The sequence below is a fragment of the Lytechinus variegatus genome, chromosome 18, assembly GCF_018143015.1.
Source record: "Lytechinus variegatus isolate NC3 chromosome 18, Lvar_3.0, whole genome shotgun sequence".
NCBI classification, from domain to species: Eukaryota; Metazoa; Echinodermata; class Echinoidea; order Temnopleuroida; family Toxopneustidae; genus Lytechinus; species Lytechinus variegatus.
Genome location: NC_054757.1, coordinates 16510657 through 16536821, shown reverse-complemented (window position 1 = coordinate 16536821; position 26165 = coordinate 16510657). Strand labels below are relative to the sequence as shown.

The 26165-nt window shown below is 37.3% G+C and overlaps 1 protein-coding gene across 2 annotated transcripts in view; it reads right to left on the bottom strand.

The window, feature by feature from the left end:
- Positions 1-5011: 5011 nt before the first annotated feature.
- LOC121431770 (calcium uptake protein 1, mitochondrial-like) overlaps positions 5012-26165 on the bottom strand; it is a 28320-nt gene continuing 7166 nt past the window's right edge. The window contains exons 2-11 of one of the 2 annotated variants that reach the window (XM_041629469.1): positions 17988-18171; positions 17192-17333; positions 16673-16864; positions 15867-15981; positions 14065-14147; positions 13103-13300; positions 12131-12271; positions 8209-8317; positions 6895-6984; positions 5012-6481 (exon numbers count right to left, since the gene is read on the bottom strand). In XM_041629469.1, coding sequence (XP_041485403.1) covers positions 6273-6481; positions 6895-6984; positions 8209-8317; positions 12131-12271; positions 13103-13300; positions 14065-14147; positions 15867-15981; positions 16673-16864; positions 17192-17333; positions 17988-18145 — 1437 coding nt within the window. In that variant the 5' untranslated portion in view covers positions 18146-18171 and the 3' untranslated portion in view covers positions 5012-6272. Of the gene's footprint in view, positions 6482-6894; positions 6985-8208; positions 8318-12130; positions 12272-13102; positions 13301-14064; positions 14148-15866; positions 15982-16672; positions 16865-17191; positions 17334-17987; positions 18176-26165 lie in introns of both variants that reach the window. The other variant, XM_041629468.1, reaches the window with a different exon arrangement.

Here is a 26165-nt window from a genome sequence, read left to right as displayed (position 1 = left end):
TGTTCATTCAAAGTTGATGGAATTTTAATGTTTGTTTAATTTTGCGCTATTTATTGAAGTCATTGTTTTCAGCCTGGAGTATCTTCACCTGGTACTCAACCTTTGTTCACACATGTCACTTGCTCCCGTTTGCAGTTCAAAGGTAGCATCTTTGTAATCATGCTATTATCACGTCGTGCAACCTGGCCATTTATTTTTACGCGTTATTATGATATGTGATGACTGTATACTGTGGTAAATTCGTAGCTGAGCTGCAGTTTATAAACCAAACTCTTTGCTCATTTTTCCAAAGTAATGCCCCTTATATTAATAACTACACTCGTATCCCGTTGGTCTGACACCACTTCGTCTAAAATAAACTATCTTTGCACCCAATTTTTGTTTGACATAAGTTGGAAATAATAAATAGACAAAGTGCAACATACTAATTGGGTGTCGGATAAAGTGGTGTTTTAGGCCAAGTGCAGTGTACTTGTATATCAAACAGCATTTTGTCCAATTTGATAGTACATTTATGTTGTTGCCCTAAGCAGTTCAAATGAAATACTAATTTGTAAGAAGCTTATTTAACCACCAGCTGGTGTATACCATGAGTGCATATATTTGCATAATGTTGAATACCAACTTTGAATGATCATATAATAGGGTACATGTGTATTGTGCAATTTTCTACTTTACTTTTTATTTTGTTTCATAACAACCCTCCTCAACCAATTCAATACCCAAAGGTGTTTCCCTTCTTTTAATCACTTTTTTTTCATTGAAAATATTTCATATACTGTACTTGTATATTCTAGGAAAGGTTAAAATAATGAGGCATTTTTTATTTTCATAGTAATCCTCCCTGTCCCATTTTAAACGTATCTTTTCCCCTTCTTTTTTTATCACACTTTTCATTGAAAATATTCCATTTTCCTGTAATTACCTTTATTTCTTAATAGGAAGGTAAAAATAATGGGACATTATCTATTCTTTATTCTGTGAGCAATCCTCCCTTACCTATTTAAAATCCTAACCTTTTCTCCCTTTTTTTATCACACCTTTCACAGAAAATACTTCATTTCCATCTCCTAGGGAATGAACCATTTATCTTCAACTCATTTGATTTTTCGATCCAACGGTGTTCATTTTTAAGCCTTTGTAAAATCCTACACCTGTGTGGGGTAGATGAAAACATGTAATAAAGTAATGAAAAGTGCATATGATTTGTATGACTCTGTTATGATTTTGTGTCGTGTATTGCATGCATGTATGCACCGTAAATGAAGAGGGCATTTGAAACATGTACATGTATGTGATATCGCATGCTCATTATTTTGTATTTTCATACATGAAATATTGTGGCTCGGCTGATAAAACCTTGTATCTCAAAATTTAGATATTTCGATGACAGCTCAGAATAAGCTAGATTTTCGAGAAATAACAAAGGTAGCAAAACTAGGTTGCAAAACAAAGGTAGCAAAACCTTCGTTTGCCTCAAAGAGTTCTTCAAACGCATCAGGAGATTGTTTTCAGACAATATGATGAGACTGCCAACATTGCTGTATTTTCATAATACAGCCTTTCCTATTAAAATTGCTCTCAATTTTTTTTAATTTTGAGATACAAGATTTTATGAGCCAGGATATAAAATAATCCTTTATTTTTAGATTTGAAGAAATGTTCTTGATTGAATCATAGTCAAACCCATGGAGATTCCACATGTTCGAGGAATAAGATAACTTTACAAAATAAAACTCAAATTTATATCCATTTTACATGCACATGCATATTACAGTACAAAAGAAAACGTGACATCGGTTCCATCATTTCCATACCACCCACATTGCCCAAATTTGAGAAAATTTTCAGTACTGTTTTAATTTTCTTTGCTTAATCACCAAGAGGGGCAGGGGAAAGGTCAAAGGTTATATAAAGAAATAAAAATATGTACACGTAATAAGCAATCTCAAGTAAAAAAAAAAGCGATCTTTGTAAATATCAACCACTTTTATTTGTCAATAATTAAACTTGCGTCTTGCATGAGGTTGCAATAAATAAAGATTGATATATAAAACACATATTTTTCAACAGTAATTCACAATATTACTTTTCAATATTTAATCATAATACAATAATTTGTCAATCTAAGATAAAAAGAATTCTTTAAATTTTACAAGATTATATCCAATTATAAACAATAGTATACATAGTTCTTGTCATATCTCGATTCGAACAGAACCTACATGTATGTGCGAGTCCCTCAACCTTGAATAAAAAACCTTTGTGAACATATACATTAAAGGTAAATGCCAGTTTTGGTAACGATATCAAAATGAGTTCGTACAGAATCCAATGAAATGACCACCAAAGTGTCTGTTTGTATAAATAAAGAATATGTGCCAAAGGATTCTGGAAGAAATTGTGTTATCGCTGAAAAATAAGCACACGATTCGGGTCAAGCGTCGGGCACGACATTCAAAGCAATAATAATACTCTGTCCCATGTGCGCTTATCTGTGTTGGTGATCTTCAGTGTGAATATTTTTCAGCGTAGATTTCAAGATTTCACAAAGTTCAGTTTATGTGACTGTACCAGATCTAGATCCTCGATGATATACTGACAATTAAGCCTGATTTTACACACTTTCTCATGAAATCAGTGTTTACTGCAACTACTGGCATTTCTCTTCAAAATATTCACTTCCAATTGGCATTAAGTCCACTTTTGTGACCAAAAACAGATTAGTGCAAGAAAAAATTCAATGAAAAAATTCATGCGTGATAAAATTTGACATTCCACTTGCATAATCCAGTGACCTTTTTCGTAAAATACATTTTGAATTTCACACATAAATGGTCACGTCCTACGCGACATTTATGTGCACATGGATGGCACACATACATGTACGTCTTACAAAGAGTTTGATTGATCCGATCAACTACCAACTATGGAAAGCCATCAACGTCTGCATGCTCATTCAAAATGTTTTCGAGATGTGATGTATAATCATACATTCATTGTTATTTTGAAAATTCAGTGTGCTTTTCTTTAACACAGACATGCAAATTTACTGGAGAAAAAGTTATGACATCGTTGGATTTCCTTATCTTTCAAGATGATCAGATTAATCGTAACTCTTATAATAATAATAACGGCATATTCACACAGGGTAGCCACTTCAGTTCTGAAAACTGTTCTCCCAGCGGGCCCTGCTGTTATTATTACCCTGGCTAAGCTAGACTACCTATTCAGGGGCACACAGCTGTTTGAGGAATTACTTCCTGCCGGTACCCATTTACTTCACCTGGGGGCCGTTTCATAAAGCTGTTGGTAAGTTAAGAGTGACTTTAAGAATGACTGCTGATCCTTTCTTGTGGTAAATGCTATTCACCATTCAAAGTTCATTGATTATTTAGCGTGTAAGAAAGGATACAAAGTCGTTCTTAAAGTTGCTTTTAACGTATGAACAGCTATATGAAACACCCACCTGGGTTGAGTGCAGCACACTGGATGAATTCCTTGCTGAAGGAAACTATGCCATGGCTGTGATTTGAACCCACGACCCTCTGTTTCAAAGTCTGGAGACTAATCCACTGTGCCACAACGCTCCACTCTTTGTTAGACGGGGCCCAGGTGCTGGCAGGAATAGACACCTCATACCCGCAAGTGGCTTTGTACATGACCATGTAACAAGACTTATAGGACAAGTCCACCCCAACAAATAGTTGTTTTGAATAAAAAGAGAAAAATCCAACAAGCAGAACACTAAAAATTACATCAAAATCAGATGTAAAATAAGAAAGTTATGACATTTTCAAGTTTTGCTTAATTTAACAAAACAACTATATGCACATCCTGGTGGGTATGCAAATGAGGAGACTGATGACGTCATCCACTCACTATTTCTTTTGTATTTTATAATATATGAAATAGGGAATATTCTATTTTTCTCCTCATTGTCAAGTGAAACGATTAATTTCTCCCTGAACATGTAGAATGAGCATTGTTTAATACTATATGATTCAGTCAAGTTGGCCCTCATTGTCAAATCTATGAAAAATGAAATATTGTATCGTTCAAACAATAAAAAACAAAAGAAATAGTGAGTGAGGGACATCATTGACTGTCTCATTTGAGTTGTGCATATCACTGTTATATGAAAAATAAGCAAAACTTTAAAATGTCATAACTTATTCTACATCCGATTTTGATGAAATAGTCATTAAATGTCCATAGTGCTACCTCTCCCAGACCCATTACTAAACAATATCTTTAAATAGCTAATAATCCAAACAATGAGAAAAATGTACCTTTCAAGAGAAGAGAAATATTAAAACATATGGAGGGAGAGGGAAAAGAGAAGGGCAGAAATACTATAGAATTTAAAGACTTTACAAATATCTATATTAAAATAAAAATACTTGCACTATCCACTTTGCATATTACTTGATAAAACATGAATTTGAAAATCAAAGCTATACTACATAACTAAACAAAAGGAGAGCAACATTTCAAAATCTTAATTGTCATATTTTCTTATGTACAGTACATGTACTTTACTTTAATATTAAGTATATTTACACAAATCCCACCACACAAAGAAAATTCTCCTGTGTTTATTTTTGGAAAATCTAAACAAATGGACTTCATACAAATAGATGGCATTTGCCACCCAGCAGTATCAAAGTTTCTAAAATATGTCATGAACCAGGCCTAATTATTCCAAGTCTCATCATTTCTTTCTTTTTTTTTGCTACAAGACTGCAACTCTATGATTAAGCCAAGACAACTGCATATAATTGACACATTCTATTCTTGTGAGATGTAGTACATAATTCTTGGTGGTAGTAAATAAAATTACTAAGATGATGATGCTAATGATGATGGTGATGATGATGGTGATGATGGTGATGATGCTGATGATGATGGTGATGGTGGTGATGATGGTGATGATGCTGATGATGATGGTGATGATGTTGATGAAAAGGAGGATGATGAACATGATGGTGGTAATGGTGGTAATAATGATGATGATGACAGTGAGATAGAAAAAAATAATAAAAATAATAATTCATCATGTCCTCTTGAATTGAAATTGAATTGATGCACACTAGTAAAAACAACACAAAAACAGGAAGAAAGCACTTAAAGAATATGCATATCATCATTGATATATAGAAGAAGTAAGAAAATACAAAATAACCAGAACCAGTTGATCAGACCCTCCACTAAACAGATATAATCATGAAAACTATTTCAATCATCACTAATCGGTGAAAGCAGGATGGGGATGAGCATTCCGTGCCAAAGATCCTGTATGAGCAAAGGTCTGCCCCCCCACATGTACATGGAATTCATATTTATAGAATCAAGTATCGTACACTCCCCTACATGTTGTACAGTATATTGCACGCTGAATGTGGGCAGGTTGAATCTAAGGCCCGTATTCTGAAGTTGAGTTTAACTTCAACTCCGGTTTAAAGTTGTGGTTTAACTATGGGAAGCTTATTGTGCCATAATTCTGTAACAGTAGAGTTTGAATGTATCAGCTCATTTTAGTCTCAAATAATTCTTAATTGTCTGGGAAGGATGAATAAGATAGTTGTCTTCACCATAAAAAAAATTAGGAAAGAGCAAAGTGAACATTAGAAGCATTCAATGAAAACATAATTTTGACATATTTGGGTTCCCATAATCTTAGCTCAAGGTTAGACCATGGTCTATTAAGTTAAACCTTACTTCAGAATACGGACTGTCTTCAGAATAGGAAGTGTCCAAACACTTCCTATTTTCACTTTGAATTAAAAAAATTGAAGAGTGTTTATCACCAATAATATCACTGATGACTAATTTCTGATGAGACCATCACATACTTTTTTCTTTAATTGAATTCTGATTAAATGAAAAAGGTACATAAAAGTACTAATCATCGATAAAAACATTAATCTATATTTTCTGATGAAATATTTCAAAGTATCTATATAGTTTCCTATATTTTTTTAGTCATCGAATAGTACTAATAACGCATAACAATATTCATGAATATTTTCTGATCAAACTGTTCAGAGATTTGAGACTTATTGCTGATAAACCTCTTCAAATTACTGTTCAGATCAACTGCTAGGGTACAATCAGCTTGGGACATACTAGGTTTGGATAAAGCTAGCAGGTCTAGTTAAGCTACGCTTCATGCTTTCTCCCATGTCAAGCTTATGTGAACCACAAGTAATGTCGTCCATCTACTGCTACTATCAAATCCTCTGCTATCCTCTCTCAACCATTGTCCATACTCATATCGTTGCGTAAAGCTTGGCCCGGGAGATGTTTCGCTTGAGCGTGACGTCCTCTTCCCCTTTAACGAAGATCTGCGTCTTTCTCGCGCACTTCCACATGGCGGCGAGTATCCTGCTGAGGCCGAGCTCCTTTGGCTTGTCCAGACCGCGTTGGACGCGGTGTTTCATCACGGACACAAATTCCTTGTTACTGAGTTTACCGTCATCTGCAGAGAAAGAAGTATTGAAGCCTTAAAGATAGATGAAAGTAAACAATGATTTCACAAGAAAGTCTGAAAAACCAAGATTAGTTTTCACTACACCATCATGGATCCAGATCTGGTACAATTACTTATAATGATCTCTGTGACATCCTCAGACTAAACAGAAAAACGATCACCAACACAGAAAGGCACCTGCAGGACAGTGTATTATTGCTCGGAATAAAAACTTTACATTTGATTCAGATCACATGCTTATTGTGTAAATTTCTCAGCAATTACACAATTTATTCCAGAATCCTCTGGCACATACATGTATGTATTATTATTATGCATCATCACATCATTATCTTCATCGTCATCATCACCATCCTCATCATCATCATCATTATAATCATCATCATCACACAAAACCTTACCATTTTCATCAAAAAGTGTAAAGCAGATTCCAATCACTCTGTCTGACAGATCGACATTGGCTACCATCTTAGCTACATGCTTGAAGGTCTCTGTCAATGCAAGGAGTGAAACAAAGAAATATATGAATCTATAAAAAGTTTCCACAAATTAAAAAAAAAAAGTTTGAACGAGATTAAAGTAAGTCCAAAGTAATCCATCATACCATAGAGCTATTACATAAGGAGAACCATCTTCCAATTCCTCTGTTAATCCTTTGTTATCGCTTCCTTCGGGCGAAGGAACGATATCTAACATCAATCGGCAAGCCGCCAGGCGAAAGTTAGAGCCCACTTACATAACGCGATAAGCCAGCTCGTAAAATCTGAGGTCAGAGATTGTTTGAAGGTCCCTGCGAGGCACCGCCGTAAACGACGTTCTCCCACATAACTTTCCCTTCGAGCTCTGTTTTTCTCAAAATCAAAACATGACTTGCTGTTCTTCCAACATCCATATCTCTTAGTATGGATTCCTGATGTACGTCTTTTATGTATGGTTGAACTTCTGAGATGATCCCCTTTGCATACATACCGAATAAGTTACAATCTCATTCAACCCAGCCATGGTACGTACGGAGAAAGTTGGATACTAGTCATTTATGTATATCTGTCTTTCTTGCTTTATAAAACCTTTTCCTGTACGCTCCTGTCTTAAAAATTACAATGATGGGGGGGAAGCATACTTCAAAGTTGACTTCGATGGTAAGATTATTTGTTGGTCATGTATGCCTTGAAAATATAACGACGAATCTACGGAGCATTTCTATGTCGATTGATGCATCGTCCAGTATCTTCCGGTGCCCCTTGTAGTCCTATTTGTGTAAGTTGAAGGTGAGCGTGATGCTTGAGCTCCGGGCTCGCTCACTCCTCTCATTCACACAGTACAGGACTCAGCTCCGCATCGTTTCAGAAAATACTAGAATTGACGCACTTGAAGAGATAGATCTAGACCTAACTTTTATGATATTTCGTTGATTATGATCTGTAAATTTTATTTACATTAATATTACCCATTGGGTCCGAATGACGGCGTTTTAAATTGCATTCGATCAACTTTCCCTATCTGATTTAGGGCTGATTTACGGGCGGCCTGCACCTGTAAGTGTGAAATTGCCGTGATGGATCACCCTGCTGTGAGGGGATCAGCGGTGCCGCGCATGGGGCAAAGCGTTCGAGAGAGTCAGTCCTCCTTATGTAATAGCTCTATGATCATACCATGATCGTAAAAAATATAAACAAGGCACTAACAGAACTGAGGTGCCTGTAGTGTAAACTCACCTGGATCAATGGCCGCTCCTGCTACATGGTAGAACGACAGAGCTGTGTCCACATCATTGATATTTCTCAAGAAAGCTTGCAGAGCTTCAAACTCTTCAAACGTTACACCCTGCACAAAACACATGCAAAGAAACATTCTAACTGCATAAATTAATGAGATCCGTATGTTAGTGAAACACATCAAAATATTTTTTTCTCTCTTATTTCAATTGGCCCATAATGATACTCCCGACCTTTCGTTGGAGAACGCGAACGCTTATTTGCGACGGTAGATGATTTTGGAAGAGACTTTTTGGCCCGTCGTCATGGTCGTAAAACTCTGTCCTGCAATGCAAATTGTGTGACGAGATTTTTTTTTGTTTCGCATCTGGAACGGAAACATTCAATCTGCGTTTCGTGTGCAAAATTCTGGTTGCTACTATGGTAACAGCGATGTAATGATTTAGGACGACTTTCCAAAGCCACATTTGGTTCCTCCCAGAGCTCAGGAGGCCGCCGGGGGGCCAACTTCCATTGAAGTGTGGATACCATGCGCGACCACGCGTAAAAAGGGAAAGAGTGGGCAAGTATGTTACGTATAGGCCTATGTAACGTTATAAGGGTGTCAAAAACGATGTTTAAAATACCGAAAGAGCAGGATATATTTTCAATACTTGTAGGGTTTCACAAGCTAAGTACTTGTTAAGAGATGCATTTTCATAATCTGGAAAAACCTTGCTTCCCTTGTTTAGGGTGCTTTTCGAAACCGCATGGTCATGCCTGGTATCCACTCATCGGTGAAAGTGGTCCCCCCAGGAATTTGAATCTAATCCCCCATTTCTGGGGAAAGTAAAGCATAATGCCCATTACATTGTGTGCTAGAGGCATATCGTTTGTGTAGGAGTTAATAAAAGAAAAAACCCTGCACGTATACATGATGTGTACATAATCAACGCATGCGAAATGGTTTTGGCTGGAGAGGTGATTTGACCCATGGAATCAATTGCCAGAGATCCACCAATAATCCATGTTAAATGCACTATTGATTCGATGGACTGTAATGATCTATATCTAAGCCTTAATTCAGTAACTTTTTCCTCACTCAATATGTACTCGATTTGTTTGAAAAACCACTTTCTTATCCATGTCATAATCTATGTTAGGTCCTGCATTTCGAATATCTCCAGCCATCAGTCGTAATGTACATGCATGTATGATGCGGGTGTTGCGGGAAATAATTTTGCACACGAATAGCAGATCTGTCGGGCCTGTAACCCCCCTGTAACACAAAGCTTAGCATTGATTGTAGAGCAGTTTTCTACGTTTGATTCTATTGACTATAATGTACAATCAATCTTAAAAATCAAGTGTATGATTAAGCGTTAACTTTTGTGTTAGGGGACCCTAATATTAGTGTCCGTGAGGATTGGGAAAGGTGGCAATTCTGAAATCTGAAAAATCCTCATTTTACTCCATACCAAAATTATGTCATAATGTTGTTTCCATTGCTTGTTGTTTTTATTCATTTTTAATTCCTTCCCAATCAAGCAAATTCTTTACTGTTGAGAAAACTATTTAAACTATATTCCCAGACATTTATAAATTACTTGAGTGTCAATTGTGCTGATCAATACAACCTGCACTGTTAGAGATTTGCGTCAGAATTGTTTATCCATTGTTAAACCATAACTTTAGAACAGGGGCGGTGTTCTGAAAACTTTATCTCAAATTTGTTATCTGCATCATGAACTCAAATTTGGTATTCTGAAAATGCTCTAATCTTTTTCCTATCTATTCTCTCTTTAAAACCTATGCCGAGCGCATAGATTTATAACTTGCGCATATAATATCAACGCATGCTAAAAAGATAAGAACATACACTGTATGTGCATGTGGAATTCTGAATTATGCACAATTATGTGATTACACCAGAATACGCAGAGTGCGTATAACATTCTCTTGACATAAGAATGCTTCTATTGGTTAAACTGCCAATATAAAGTGAATTTTGATTGGTAATATAAAACAAGTGGAATGCCTCTGGCCGTCTCACCTGCATCACGCGATTCAACATAGCAGCAGTGCTGACTTTAAAAACTACTTTAACTAGCACAAGATGTTCAGTGATACTTGGTTACTCTTATTTCCACGTTTTATGAACTAGACCAATACACTTACAGAGATATTATGGTAATTCAACAAATACCCCCAATGTGGCCAAAATTCATTGACCTCACATGACCTTTGACCTTGATCATGTGACCTGAAACTTGCACAGAATGTTCAGTGATACTTGATTACTTTTATGTCCAAGTTTTATGAACTAGACCAGCATACTTTCAAAGTTTTGATTGTAATTCAACAGATACCCCCAAATCGGCCAAAGTTCATTGACCCTAAATGACCTTTGACCTTGGTCATGTGACGTGAAACTCATGCAGAATGTTTGATGATACTTGATTGGCCTTATGTCCAAGTTTAATGAACTAGGTCCATATATTTTCTAAGTTATGATGACATTTCAAAAACTTAACCTCAGGTTAAGATTTTGATGTTGATTCCCCAACATGGTCTAAGTTCATTGACCCTAAATGACCTTTGACCTTGGTCATGTGACATGAAACTCTACTAGGATGTTCAGTAATACTTTATTAACCTAATGGCCAAGTTTCATGAACTAGGTCCATATACTTTCTAAGTTATGATGTCATTTCAAAAACTTAACCTTAGGTTAAGATTTGATGTTGACGCCGCCGCCGTGGGAAAAGCGGCGCCTGTAGTCTCACTCTGCTATGCAGGTGAGACAAAAAGCGGGCATGTTGAATATGAGAAAGGGGCAGTCCTAACAGAGATAAGAACGCGTTAAGTAGATTTTCAGAATACCAATTTGCAATGATTTCAGCATTTTCTTATCTCAGTGAGATAACATAAAAGATAAGAACAGAGATAAAAAGGCTACCAGGATACCATCCCACAGTTTAAATTAAACCAGAGTTCAGTATATGGGTAATATTCCTCACCAATGTGTTACCCAGATGGAAGTACAAATTCTCCCAATGTCTTCTTTGGCAGACAGAGCTGCCAACCTGAACAAGAACATTTCAGTATTATGAAAGCCGAAATCATTTTTTTGCTGAATAAATCAGTATTTTCAAAGAAATGCCATAGGACAACACATAAAACTGAAACTTAAGAAATTAGTATTTTTCATGCAACGACCAGTATTCTTCTAATTTTTTCAGTACTAAATATGGAAAACCGGTACCACTAGTACTTGGCAGCTCGTCGGAGACACTTGGAGTTTATCATCATCATCATCATGAATGTTAGCAATCACAAAAGGCATATGATTAGAAAGAGAAAATGTACATAAAAGTGGATTCAATTTCCAAACTAGTATGTACAAATTCATGAAAAATTCGAAGTGCACAGAATAATTGTTTAGTGACACAAAATTTGCTCCTGCTAAGTTTGCTCTGGGCTTTATTTCTTCTAAGATGTAGGGCTATGGTCAGGGTGGCAATCGGGTTTTAAGCCACGTTTTAGTGTTAGGTTAAGGGTAGGGTAAAGACTTAAATCCTGAGTTGAAGATAGAGTGTGGAACTTATAGTGAAGCAATTCTTGCCCGAGCAAATGGAACCAATTACTAAATGAAATAATGAAGTAACTTCATGTCAGAAATGCAAAAAACTTGATTATGAATTATTTATTGATCAAATGCGATGAACAGGCAAATAATGATTTTCTTTGTTCATTAATGGGGTTACTTGAAACAACAGTCCTACTCCCTAAATCTGCAACTCTAGATAAGCGTTAATGATGCTGTGAATGATGGATTTTCTGGCGCTCATTTTATATCTTAAAGGACTCTTTTGAGAATTTCAGGCGTGAAATCGCCCCAAGCTATCAGGTAATTTTTTTCCGCTGCTGACGAACCACCCACCTGAACATCGTCTTCATATTTTTTCTTGACTCTTCTCAGCATACGAGATGTCCTCTGCTTGGGCAAATTGGCGTAAACCAGGAGAAGCTTGGCCAAGCTCTTCTCCGTGATGCGGCCGTCTTCCGGTTGGTAGCGCTCAAACTGAGGCAAACGGAAAATAGAGGCAAAAAAAATCATGGTGAAAATCTAGACAACACAAAAGACAATAGGAATATAACAAGGGAAATGAAAGATAGATACATAACTGAGACTTGAGGATGAGGAAGCAAGTGGTGGACGTAAAAGAACGAGGGTCTGAAGGAGGAGGATGGTCAGGGGAAAAGGGGGTGAACAAAGAAGACATGGAAGAAGCAAGGTGGAAGAGAGTAGGGGAGTTGGATTGAAAGAGGAGGATAACGGTCAGAGGGGAAGGGGGCAACCAAAGATGACATGGAAGAAGCATGTGGTTGGGAAAATTAGAAGGGTTGGGTTGAAGGAGGATGGTCAGGGGGAAGGGGGTGACCAAAAATGACATGGAAGAAGCAAATGGTCGAGGAGAGTAGGAGGCTTCCATTGAAAGAGGATAGTCAGAGGTAAAAGGGGCAACCAAAGATGACATGGAAGAAGCAAGTGATTGAGAAGAATGGAAGGATTGGAAAGGAGGAAGGTCAGAGGGGAAGGGGGCAACTAAAGATGACAGATGGAAGAAACAAGTGGTGGATAGTAGAATGGTAGGGTCGAAGGAGGATGAGGCCGGAGGGGGTGGGGGTTATGGCAACCCAAGAATATATGAAAGAAGCAAGTGGTGGAGGAGCGTAGGAAAGTTTGTTTGAAGGAAGAGGATGGTCTGAGGGGAAGGGGGTGACCAAAGAATATATGGAAGAAGCAAGTGGTGGATGTGGGTTGGGTTAAAGGAAGAGGATGCAAAGAATGAAGCAAAGTTGAGGGAGAGGTTACAAAAAAGAAAATGTAACAACCACAACCAATATCTACCTCAAGCTTAAGAAGATCAAGCCTAAGCTTCCGCTGGAACTCGTTGAACTCTTCAAAGGTCAGCTTCCGACTCTGGTCAGCTCCAAAGAAGTATGTCGTCAGTGAGCTGTTGAACGGTTTATCTAGCGTATTTCCTGTCGTCTTCCTGTCCCGATGACGCTTTCCTGTAGCAGTCTGTGCTCTCATCACATCAGTTACCTTAATTTTAAAACAGAAGGAGCAAAAATATTTTACATTTATCTCGGTATAAAGCGCATCTCAACTTAGGGCTTTGAAGTTCTTTGCAAGTATGTTGTCTGCACTGCTGAAGCAAAGCACCTAGGAGAAATCTGTTTGGCTGAAATTAGCAAAAATTGCAGAAATGTCGCAAAAAGATTTGACATGCCAAATGTCTGAGATTTGGTCTGCAACAAAGGAGGGCGCAGTTGCAGCGTGTCGTAGATCGGCGCATACTCTGTGATTTTGTTGCAATCTTATCTTGGTGTAATCACGTTGCATAGTGTGCGCTAGGCTTTCTAATCAACCTCAATGGAACTATGGAAAGACATCAATGTCATAATTCTTCAGATAGTCCATGTACACAATTTACTATCGAAAGCAAAGAGAAGCAAACTGAACTGACGAGACAATTGAACCTTTTGCTTTAATTACACATTATTATTTAGAAAACATTTTGAATGGAAATTGCACTCTAAATGTTGAACTCCAGGGGACCGTTTCATCAAAATTTTTGTCTGACAAGTTGTCAGATCTGACATCTTTCCTTGATTCTGATTGGCTGAGAGGCACTGTTACCATAGTAACTGTCGGATAAAATGGGACTTGTCGGATAAAACGTCCGACAAGTCCTTTCATGAAACGCTCCCCTGGCTTCCCATAATTGTGGTTGATCGGATCAATATCAAAGTATGTATGACAGGGACCAGGTGTATGTTGCAGATGCAATGTAATGTCACGCTTACCTGGGTAAATTCATCACAGGAGACATGGCCATCTCCATTGAGGTCAAAGAGTCTGAACGCAATTTCAAAATGGCGTTCTGGCGCTGTAACATACAAAAGAGTACATAATATTTAATGAATTTGAAAAGAAAAATATCATGGTATCGGGAATAAAGCTTTAGATACCATCAAATCTAGTCATGCCATCTGCAAAGTACCACATATAACTGTAGGGACTGGTGAGGGGGGTCTGGGAGCCCCCCCCCCATGATCATGGCTACTGCAATATAAAAATTAACATATCACTGATGACATAATCTGTAATAATATTGTAGTCTATTGCTCTAAAAGTTTTCATAATTAATCATTTTCATTTATGCATGAGATATAAATTATATTCTAAGCCCACAATATTAGTTTTTGGTCTAATTGATCTTCGTAGGATGAGATTATGATCAACTTTTTTATGCTATAAAATTTTTTTCTATGTATTTCATTTTTTAATTCATATATTTCTTTTTAGGAGGGGGTGGGAGAAATTTACAGCAACCCAAGAGATAGTAACCATTATACAGATATTGCCTACCTAGAGTTTGAATATAACATTTCCTCTCCCCGACGGAGTTATATTTTTCCCAAGGGAAAATATTATCCCGAGGGAAAAAATATAGCTTCGGAGGGAGTTGAAATGTTATTTATTAAAACGATAGACCAGGCAATATCTGTTATATTATATAGTATATGTGGATTCGCCATCAGAAATTGTATTCATTATCCGGCTCAAACCCGAAATTCTTGCTACTGCTCTGATCCATCTACGTCATAATAGTTTTTTTTTTGAAAATACATTAAGCGCGTTCTTCATGCAATCGACGCGTTAACACTAGCGCGTACATCAACTACCTTGTTGCGCAACTTGTATGCAGCGAGTGACGTCACCTTAGTGGATATAACGCCGCAATTGAAAATACAACGCGGTATATTCCCTGAGGTGACGTCAAAACCTAGAATATAACAAATGCGATCCTCGCAGCCATGGTCACGTGATGGCGTATTGACCTATCACTGATTCGAATCTACATGACCTATGTAATATAATAAAATCTTTTGATTGAAGCATTGAAGAAATATAATCTATGAATCATGAAATGCTGGATGGATTGGTTTTTATGTTGTGGACATGTCACATAATACATTGGGATGAGACTTTAAAGCCATTCCTCAGTAACTCGATGGATGGCGTCCTGAAGCCCTATCACCATCATCATCATCATCATTCCCATCATTGTCCTCATCATCTCCACCTCCCTTATCATCACCACCATCATCATCTTCATCATCATCACCATCACCATCAGCATCATCGCCACCACCACCACCATCATCATCATGATCATCATCATCAACATCATCATCTTCCTCCTCCCTATCATCACTGTGTATTTCAGTCAGGGTTACTCTCTCATGAAGGGTTGCTGACTCTGGCGCCAGGACACTCCCTCCTTCCACTTCTTTCTGACTTGAGCATCTTTCTTGTTCAGACCAACCTCACTGCTTTCCTACTTTACCATATCTTTCCATGTAATCTCCAATTTTCCCTTTCGTCTTATACCATCCATTCCCAGATCCCATGCCCTTTCCGAAGTTTCATCATCTCCCCTCCTCAACGCTTGACCAATCCATCTCAAACTACTTCCAAAACAATTTCTTCCCACCCCAACATTTCCATGTGCTCACTGGTGCTCTTTCCATCGGGATATTTTAACTCTATCAATGTCAATCATGAACTTTTTCACATTCAATATTAAGAAAAGAATACTCACTTGACAACACAGTGAGTAGGAACATGTAATCAGCAAATGAAATGAGACCGCACTGTCCAAGTAATCTGAAGATACTGTCTTCACCAAGACCTTGGAAATCATCTGCTTTGTATTTCTGAAAAGGTGGGGGAAAATTGATTGAACACTTTAAATGTAAATGGTAGTTGACGATGACGAGGATAATGATGGTGGTGATGATGGTGATAATGATGATGATGATGAAGAAGACGATGATGATGATGGGGATGATGATGTGGTGTTGATGATGATGATGGTGGTGATGATGGTGGTAGTGATAAGGGAGGAGATGATGAGGACTATGATGGGAATGATGATGGTGCTGGCAATGAGTACACCCAATAATTAGACACAAATATTGGGTATAACATCCCGCATAAAGGCAATGTATAATTGAAGTTCGGTGATCTTGCTTATAAGCCAGCTCCAGGTTCAGCCTTCGAAAACTGTACATGTGTATCAGTAATGGTAAGTAAGTTCTCGTTGTCTTCAGGAGAAGACTACACTCTCCTGAAGACGACAAGAACACACTTGTCGAAACGTCAAGCTTAGATGGTCCATTTCAGGACCACCATATGCCCACAAAAGAATACATAGTGACCGTGAATCCACTAAACTCTTCTCCTTTGCAATGGAACCCATCAGAAGTTACATTTATACGTATCAGGGATCTTATATAATAAGGCTAAAGTGACGCTTGCTGAAATATTACAAAAGGACATAAGCCACCTAGTATATCAATTCTTCCTCTTACAATTTCACTGAGAACAAACAGCAATGACACTCACCTTAGGATCAATCTTTTTAAACTGGTCCAGGCCTAGGCCATCTGGTTGCTTCTCGTCTGGTGTGATGGACCGGATGAAATCAGCTGGGGTCATCAAGACCTCATCCTCGTTATACACCTTCAGGGTAGCAAAGTAACGGAAGATCTTGTCCGGCGTGGAGTAAGCCCTGATGCGGTTCTCATACTCAATGATCTATATATGTAATACATATAATAATAATGATCAATAATAATCTTGAATTTATATTGTGCAATTTCTATATGGATATACTCAACTGTGCATTACAATACCCCCCTCTCTCACTCACTCTCTCTCTCCCCCCCCCCCCCCCCCCCCCCCCCCCCCCCCCCCCCCCCCCGCTTCCTTCTCTGTTTCACTCTCTTTATTCACATCCACTTTAGTACCTGTCTATATCTGAAGCCTGGTCCTTTTCTTTTCTTTTTCCTGTCTGACTCTTCTTCTTCTCCATCTTTTCCTCCCTTCCTCTCTCTTTCAATCCCTCTATTCACACCCACTTACCCTCCTATCTCTGAAGCCTGGTCCTTTTCTTTTCTTCTTCCCATCCGGCTCATCTTCTTCTTCTTCTCCTCCATCTTCATCAATGCTCTTTTCATCCCCTTTGTCTTGTGCTTGAACTGAACTACTGCTGGCTCTCAATGTCCTAATAAACAGAAAGAAATGTCCTCAAATATGTTGAGCATGAACTGAACTGTAAGACAAAGTATTTTAATTTGAAATACAGGTAACTTTACCTTAGAAATCAAATCTATTGGGACCCCATGCCCCCCCAAAAAAAAATATGTAAAAGAGGTATATAACACTAGACTTAAATACATGTTGTGTGAAATACTGCTTCGATTTAGGCAAATATACGCTTATTTACAATACAGCAGTGGTCCATGTATCATCATTATCTAAGTACATGTAAATCAAATTCTGTCAACTCAAAGTAACTTTAAACTTACAAAAAAAAGTACTATGATCCTACCATAGACCACATGTAAAACAGGGCATAAAAGGTGACTTAGAATAAGTGTCCACTGTCGTCCCACTTGTGTAAGGTGGTAAATTACAGTACATGTAAGAAAAATACATATCATTTTGTAATCAACATTAAGCCATTGGCTATCTTTAGAATTAACATAATCCAAAAAATGAATTATGCAAATCATAAATGATTTTTTTTCAACACAGTTTTCATTACAGAAAAAATATGCTTCACTCTGATATTCCCTTCCACTTTGACCTTTATTTCAACCTATGAATTGATCCTCTCCTAAATATCATAAGGAAAATGGAAGATTGCCGCACTTACTTCTCCCACACAATGCCACCCATCACAATGCCAGCTGTGCCTCCAACCAAGGCTGCCGTTAGCCCGCGGTTTGACGTCCCTTGCGTTATTGTGACCATGCGTCTCCATTGCTGCTGTGTTAGTACGTGCAAGCCCCTCCGTGCAACAAGACGCCACATACTGTAATCACGGCTAAAATGTCAGTCTACCTGTGATGTATGTAAACAGTGCATGAATAGAACATCCATCTATATCTGGGTCTCACTCTCTGACATTTTTAGGAATCATCCTTATGTTATTATAAGAGAAATAACATATACACTGTACATTCATTCATTCAGTTAGTTAGTTTTTTTTTTTACTAAGGAAGTTCATTGCATAAGAACATTCCAGAATGTCTTAGAAAAGCTTTGGTATGTAGGCATGAGACAAGGGTCTTGCATGCAGGGGACAGGGGGATCCTCCCCCCTCCTGTAGTTATGAGGGAGTTGAAATCATTTTTGTCCGATATTTAGAACCGTCCAATGTTTGGTGACTTTACTCACGACTACATGCATGCACGACTATCCTAGATTATGTATGAAAGGGAGATGGGACTTCGAGGAAAGGCTAGCTACAGCTATGGTTGTGTCTGAAGAGTTCTACTAATGAAAGTGTTATAGATGTGTTTATCTAAAACTATCCTGTTTAAAGAGAAATTCCAGTAGTTGCAGTAAACACTGATTTCATGAGAAAGTCTGTAAAACAAGGCTTAATTGTCAGTATATCATCAAAGATCTAGATCTGGTACAGTTACATTAACTGAACTTTGTGAAATCTTGAAATCTTGAAATCTACGCTGAAAAATGTTCACACCAAAGATCCCCAACACAGATAAGCGCACGTGGGACAATGTATAATTATTGCATAGAGCGTCGGGCCCGACGCCCTACCCGAATCCTGTGCTTATTTGCTGATTTCTCAGCAATTACACAATTTCTTCCAGAATCCTTTGGCACATGCGTTTTATTTATACAAACAGACACTTTGGTGGTCATTTCATTGGATTCTGTACGAACTCATTTTGATATCATTACAAAAACTAGCATTTACCTTTAAAGTCTTGTTGTTCTCCTGGTTATTAATCTGGATCTTTTCAACAACAACAGAAACACACAAAAATTGTAACTCAACGAGTAGACCAAAAGCTTCAGTCTCTGTATTTGGTTGTTCCGCTTTATAACTGCATTGGCTCCACTCACCAATACACAGACTGAAGAGCTTGGAGGCCCATACGTAAAGAAAATGTATTAGCAGTAACGTTAGATCTAACATTCGGTGGAAACCTGATTTTAGGATTGTTTTTTGTACATAAAATGTCACATAATAAAATTTAAATTACATCCAACTTGACAAGAAAATATATGAAATTCAGAAATATTGTACAATGAGACCGCAGTTACAGTTAATTTCTTTCAAATGATAATCAAAACATAGTCATCCTCGATCCTTTTGTCGGTCATTGTAAGTTGCCATCCTGGATGACGTCATCATCCTTACAAACATCTTTACCAGTCATCATTTATCGCGATTCGTGCCACTGCATTGTGCTTGTCTATGTACGTGTGCTCGGAACTTGTCACTCGCATTGATTGGCCAGGATAAACGGAAAGCCTTCATAAAAACTTAACTTAACAATCAACAAACGTAAAGGGCAGAAACACACGCTGCCATTTTTTTTCTCTCCAACAATAAATTTTAAAAATAAGTAATAAATCATTGGTAATGTATATTTTCAATATTTTCTTGGAATATGCGCAGTATCAAAAGAGAGATTAGAGTCTAACAAAAATAGTGGGCCAAGGTTCAAGATTTTAATGTCATTTAGACCTAAAATTGTAAAAAAAAAAATCTAGATCTTATTAATTATTTAATTTAATTATTTCACAAATACTAAAATTTATTATGTTATTATAAATAATTAGCAGTATTATACTAGTTATTTATAATCACGTATTAAATTTTGATATTTGTGAAATAATAATTTTTATCTATAATTTGTTCTTCAAAACGGCATCGCTTACCAGATGTACGTCATACATAAACGGTTCAAGGGTCGACCCTGTTGTATTTGCGTTGTGTACATTTGGATTGAGGGATCTACACGACATCGGTCTGGTAAGAAACCTTCATTTTTTACATTTTAATTGACCATTTTTTAAAACCTTCCTACACATTACAGAGATCTACAGAGATTAATAAAATGATTAAAATCACAACAATTCACATGATTTTTATATTGAAAGATCGATGGATATCCTACGTAAATCCATCTTTGGTTACATGCACTCATTCAATGACTAAGGTTATGATATAACCTTGTTCTCACTTATATCTCCATGTGTGGCAAAATAAGGGTGGCAATGTTTGGCTTATTTTCTCTTTTTCTTTGGGGGCAAATGCTTGATTTTTTACACTGACAGTTTCCATTACACCTATTATTCGTACAACTTGACTCTTATTTAAATTTGATTCTTTAAATTATTTTTTTCTTAATTAAAAATAGAGATCAAAATATGAAAATTTTCTTGCCATATTACTTTCCACCAATAGAGGGCATGTATACACAAAAATATGCCCAAAATTCAAGTTTTTGAGCGCTCTGGTGAATACAAAAATTATTCCCAACTTACCAAGTTACTAATGTCATGAAAAATAAATTGCAACTGTATGGAAATTAGTAATTTTGGTCACAAAAGTGATATTTTAATGATTTTTTAAAGTGTGTGCTCTGTACAACATTGGCATACCATAGTCCTACCTGGGCTCACCCATGGTTTCAAATCATCTCGCATGCGAAGGATTCATATGCACCTGGTGCACGCGAATCTTTCACACCCTTTTTTACTAAAATAACTATGACTTTACATCATAGCTAAGAATTCTAATTGTGCTATGACACTTACCAAACCATATGGATCGTTTGTTGACTTCTCTTTGCTGTTTTTTTTAATAAAATAAGAGCATTTTTCGTGATCTTCACGTAGATACCTCCTGCTCAGCGTGGATATCAATTTTTGCCTAAAGAGGGCGCGCGATATTATTCACAAGCCGGTAGGCACTTAAGAACCAAGTTTGAAAGGATACACACTGAGTGCATGCATGTAGAGTTTGTATTGAACACGCACGACCACGATCTAATGAATATTCATCGGCGAGAGTGACGTAATTTTACGAGTGTCCTTTCAAACATGGTTCTTAAGTGCCTACCGTTTGTTTGTTTACGGTTTTGCAACTTGTACTGCTAGCTGCATTCTAGGCGATCGGCATTATTTTCTTGCTCGTTCAATCCACTTTCATCATTATCTTGTCAAAAGCAACCTGTTGATTTTTGGTACAATTTCCTATTATGCACTGACGACTTGAATCGAGAATGTTCGATAGGAAAAATTGCTTTTCGATTGTTGTTTGCGTACTTTCCATCGCAGTATCAAGGATAACTAAGGACGGATCGAACGGTTGAGACTTGGAGGTAAGCGATAAAAACACTTTTATAAATAATTTCCAATTCCTTTTTAAAACAAACTTAAATCATTCTATAAAGAAAACCATAGTGGAGAAATACTGAAAGGTTTGGCATGTTTCATTCCCTCACATTCGTGTGATGAATGAAAACGTCAAAGTCCACTATGAAATCACATGCGTTGTGCGAGGTTAGTATTACTAACCTCGCATGTTGTGTGACTGACCTGGGCTGTAGATTCCCCACAGGCAGGGTGGTAGCAGTGAACAAGTGGTTACATGTGTCTCTTAAAATTATACATGAAGGGCAGTTCAAGACTCCGATATTGTCTGAAATTATTGTCAAACTGTATTTTAAAAAGACATCATTCATATTGGAGTCCTGGCTCAACTTCATCTAGCATTCTAACTTTAGGCCCGAATAGTGCGACATGATTACACATGCAGGCTCACACTTACACACTACGTCAGTGAATGGGGATTATACTAAAATGTCAGAAATTGTTACATAAATCCCCAGAAATGACGGTTCTTCCCACTCCTAGTACCAATGAGGTCCAAACATTAACATGTATGGACCTCCTAGGCGACATTACCCAAAATTATGGGTTAGACAATGCTGTTCTGATTTCCAACCCAAGACTTTGGTAAATGTACGCCTTAATACAAATTGGAGTTAAGTGATATGACTTTCATTTGGTGGGAAGACATTAGAAACATTATCAAAATAGTTCAAATTAAAATGGATTATCATTAAACTTACATTTCAGGCCCTTTTTGTTGATTTTCGGTGAGCGTTCCACACAGCTGCGACGAGTGATCAACTCCAAAGTGATACGCATACTGGTCAGGTGATCGGTAGATTATCTTTTTGTCAGACGTTCATAATTTATGTTAAGCGTATCAATCTTCAGTATCTTGATTTCAAAGCATCAGTATTGTAAATAAAAGTCATTATTGTTTGGAATCAGTGACGGATCGGGGGGGGGGGGGAAGGGGTGGGGGTGAGTATTTCTGCTCGTTCCCCCTTTTGAGATTTATAGTAAATATTTTGGCATTAAATATGTTATTCATACTAGTTATGTGCCCCACCCCCCTCCTTATGAGAATCACAGCATTATTTGTAATGGGGATATTTCGTTCATATTCTTGTCTCTTTTTTTGCCTTTTTCTTTTGTTTGTCAAATTTTACTGGGAACAAATTAACAATATGACTTTCTATACATCACTTTTAGGGACAAACTTTTTTATCGGGTTGGGGGCTTGCCAAATATAACGGTAGAAAAAAATGACCTTCTTTTTTTAGTGACAACATAAAAAAAAATTGTCAAATTTTACGCGAGACAAAATGACCTTTGATCATTATTAGTTAAAAACCATTTTCCTTTTTTTTTGGGGGGGGGGCCTGGCAAAAAGCCGGGGTAATAATTGCAGGGCCCGCTGGGAGAACAGTTTTCGGAACTGAGTGGTATACCCTGGGTTAATATACCTCTATTTGTTAATATTATTATAATTTTTCAGTGACAACCTTTTTTCTTTGTCATATTTTATGCAAGACAAAATGACCTTCGATCCTTATAACAGTTAAAACATTTTTTTATTTTTTCTTGGGGGGGGGGCTTGCCATATTTTATGCGGGACAACTTAATGGAATTCATTTTTTTGTGACAACCTTTTTTTTTATTTGTCAAATTTTATGAGAGACCTAATGACCTATGATGATTATTTGTTAAAAGCCATTTTCCTTTTTTTTGGGGGGAGGGGTTTGCCAAATTTTACGTGGAAAAAAATTACCTTCATTTTTTTTTTAGTGACAATCTTTTTTTTTCATTTGTCAAATTTTACGCGAGACAAAATTACCTTCCATCATTTCTATAATTAAAACCTTTTTTTTGTTAACAAATATCACGTACACAAACTGGCTTTCCCTTTTCTTATTTTATTTAATTTTTTTTTTGGGGGGGGGCTTGCCGAATATTACGCGAACAAAATGACTTTCATTTTGAGTGACCATTTTTTTTTTTACTTGCCAAAATTTACGTGAGACAAAATGACCGTTTTTTTTTAGTGAGAACCTTTTTTGGGAGTTGTCAAATTTTACTTGAGAAAATTCACCCCGGCCCCCCTAATTTGGAAAATCATGGATTCACCTCTAGTTTGAATCATAATGAAAATTAAGATCATACCACGGCAGAGGCGTAAACCGCCGCAGGGGCATGCAGGCTGGCCCTTGATCCCCAGTGGATTTCACCGGAAAAAAAATCAGGATAAGAGAAATGGAAGGAAGAAAGGAAGGAAGGAAGAAAGGGAGGAAGGAAGGAAGGAAGAAAGAAAGAAATAGAGAGGGGGAGAAAAAGGGAAGACCGTGGGAAATAACCGGCCATAAAAAAGCAAAGGAAAAAAAATCATGTGAGAATCATCCCGAATGTTTTGTCAAAATCTATCACAAAATTGATATTTGTATTAAGTGACAAAAGTTTTGCTCGCCCGCATCTTTATTTGGTAGGCGCGTAGCTAGGGTGGTTCTTCCCCCCGAAAAGCCCCCCCAAAAAAAAGGAGGAAAAAGAGAGAAGAAAAAGCGAAATCAGTAAATGGGGTGTATATTATAACTTAGTTTATAATTGTTTTTCCTTCTTTTTTTTGGGGGGGGGGGTCAAAGCAATAACAAGTGGAATGCCTCTGGCCGTCTCACCTGCATCACGCGGTTCAATATAGCAGCAGTGCTGACTTTGCATACTACTCTAACTCGCACAAGATGTTCAGTGATACATGGTTACTCTTATGTCCTCTTTTTATGAACTAGACCAATAAACTTACAGAGATATGATGGTTATTCAACAAAAAACCCCAACATGGCCAAAGTTCATTGACCTTACATGACCTTTGACCTTGATCATGTGACCTGAAACTTGCACAAAATGTTCAGTGATGCTTGATTACTATTATGTCCAAGTTTCATGAATCAGATCCATAAACTTTCAAAGTTATGATGGGAATTCAACAGATATCCCCAATTCGGCCAAAGTTCATTGACCCTAAATGACCTTTGACCTTGATCATGTGACCTGAAACTTGCACAAAATGTTCAGTGATGCTTGATTACTCTTATGTACAAGTTTCATGAATCAGATCCATAAACTTTCAAAGTTATGATGGTAATTCAACAGATACACCCAATTCGGCTAAAGTTCATTGACCTTTGACCTTGGACATTTGACCTGAAACACGCACAGGATGTTCAGTGATACTTGATTACTCTAATGTCCAAGTTTAATGAACTAGACCAATAAACTTTCAAAGTTATGATGGTAATTCAACAGATACCCCCGATTCGGCCAAAGTTCATTGACCCTAAATGACCTTTGACCTTAATCATGAGACCTGAAACTTGCACAAAATGTTCAGTGATGCTTGATTACTATTATGTCCAAGTTTCATGAATCAGATCCATAAACTTTCAAAGTTATAATGGGAATTCAACAGATATCCCCAATTCGGCCAAAGTTCATTGACCCTAAATGACCTTTGACCTCGATCATGTGACCTGAAACTTGCACAAAATGTTCAATGATGCTTGATTACTATTATGTCCAAGTTTCATGAATCAGATCCATAAACTTTCAAAGTTATGATGGGAATTCAACAGATATCCCCAATTCGGCCAAAGTTCATTGACCCTAAATGACCTTTGACCTTGGTCATGTGACGTGAAACTCATACAGGATGTTCAGTGATACTTGATTAACCTTATGTCCAAGTTTCATGAACTAGGTCCATATATTTTCTAAGTTATGATGACATTTCAAAAACTTAACCTCAGGTTAAGATTTCGATGTTGATTCCTCCAACATGGTCTAAGTTCATTGACCCTAAATGACCTTTGACCTTGGTCATGTGACATGAAACTCTAATAGGATGTTCAGTAATACTTGATTAACCTTATGGCCAAGTTTTATTAACTAGGTCCATATACTTTCTAAGTTATGAATCTGATGTCATTTCAAAAACTTAACCTCAGGTTAAGATTTGATGTTGACGCCGCCGCCGCCGCCACCGCCGCCGTCGGAAAAGCGGCGCCTATAGTCTCACTTTGCTTCGCAGGTGAGACAAAAATCTTACCGAAATGTTTTTCGATAATTAGCTCTTCCCTCGCGATTTAATAAAAAATGGTAGCCATCTATAAGTTTTAAAATTGCTAAATATCCAGAGATATCAATACCCACCTGCTGATATAGCACTGGGGGTACACGATCAGGGTTAGGCCCAGTGCATGGCCCCCGATGTACAACAAAGATAAAAAAGAAATGAAGGGAATTAAAGAAACCAAAATTAGGAAAAGTGTAAGGTAAGATATCTGTCTCGAAGTTAGATTTGCACGAAGGTTTTTTCTCGCTTGCTTCACTCGCTTGGAACATATAAAGTAACTTTATCCCGCATGCCATATGCTGTACATTAATTGGAACTCTTTCTTTCTATTATTTTTTTTTTACTCGTCACTCTCCTGCCACACAGGGGTTTGCCCTAATGATCATGGACAATCGTAAAAAATAGCATTTTCATACCATGTAACTGGGAATTTTTTTACTCTACCCCCCCCCCCCTCCTCGATCCCTGTATCGATTTTGACTTGACAGGGGCCTATACCTGAATTTGCTTCAATATAAAATCATAGCGGATAGAACGCCTTGAATACAGGCC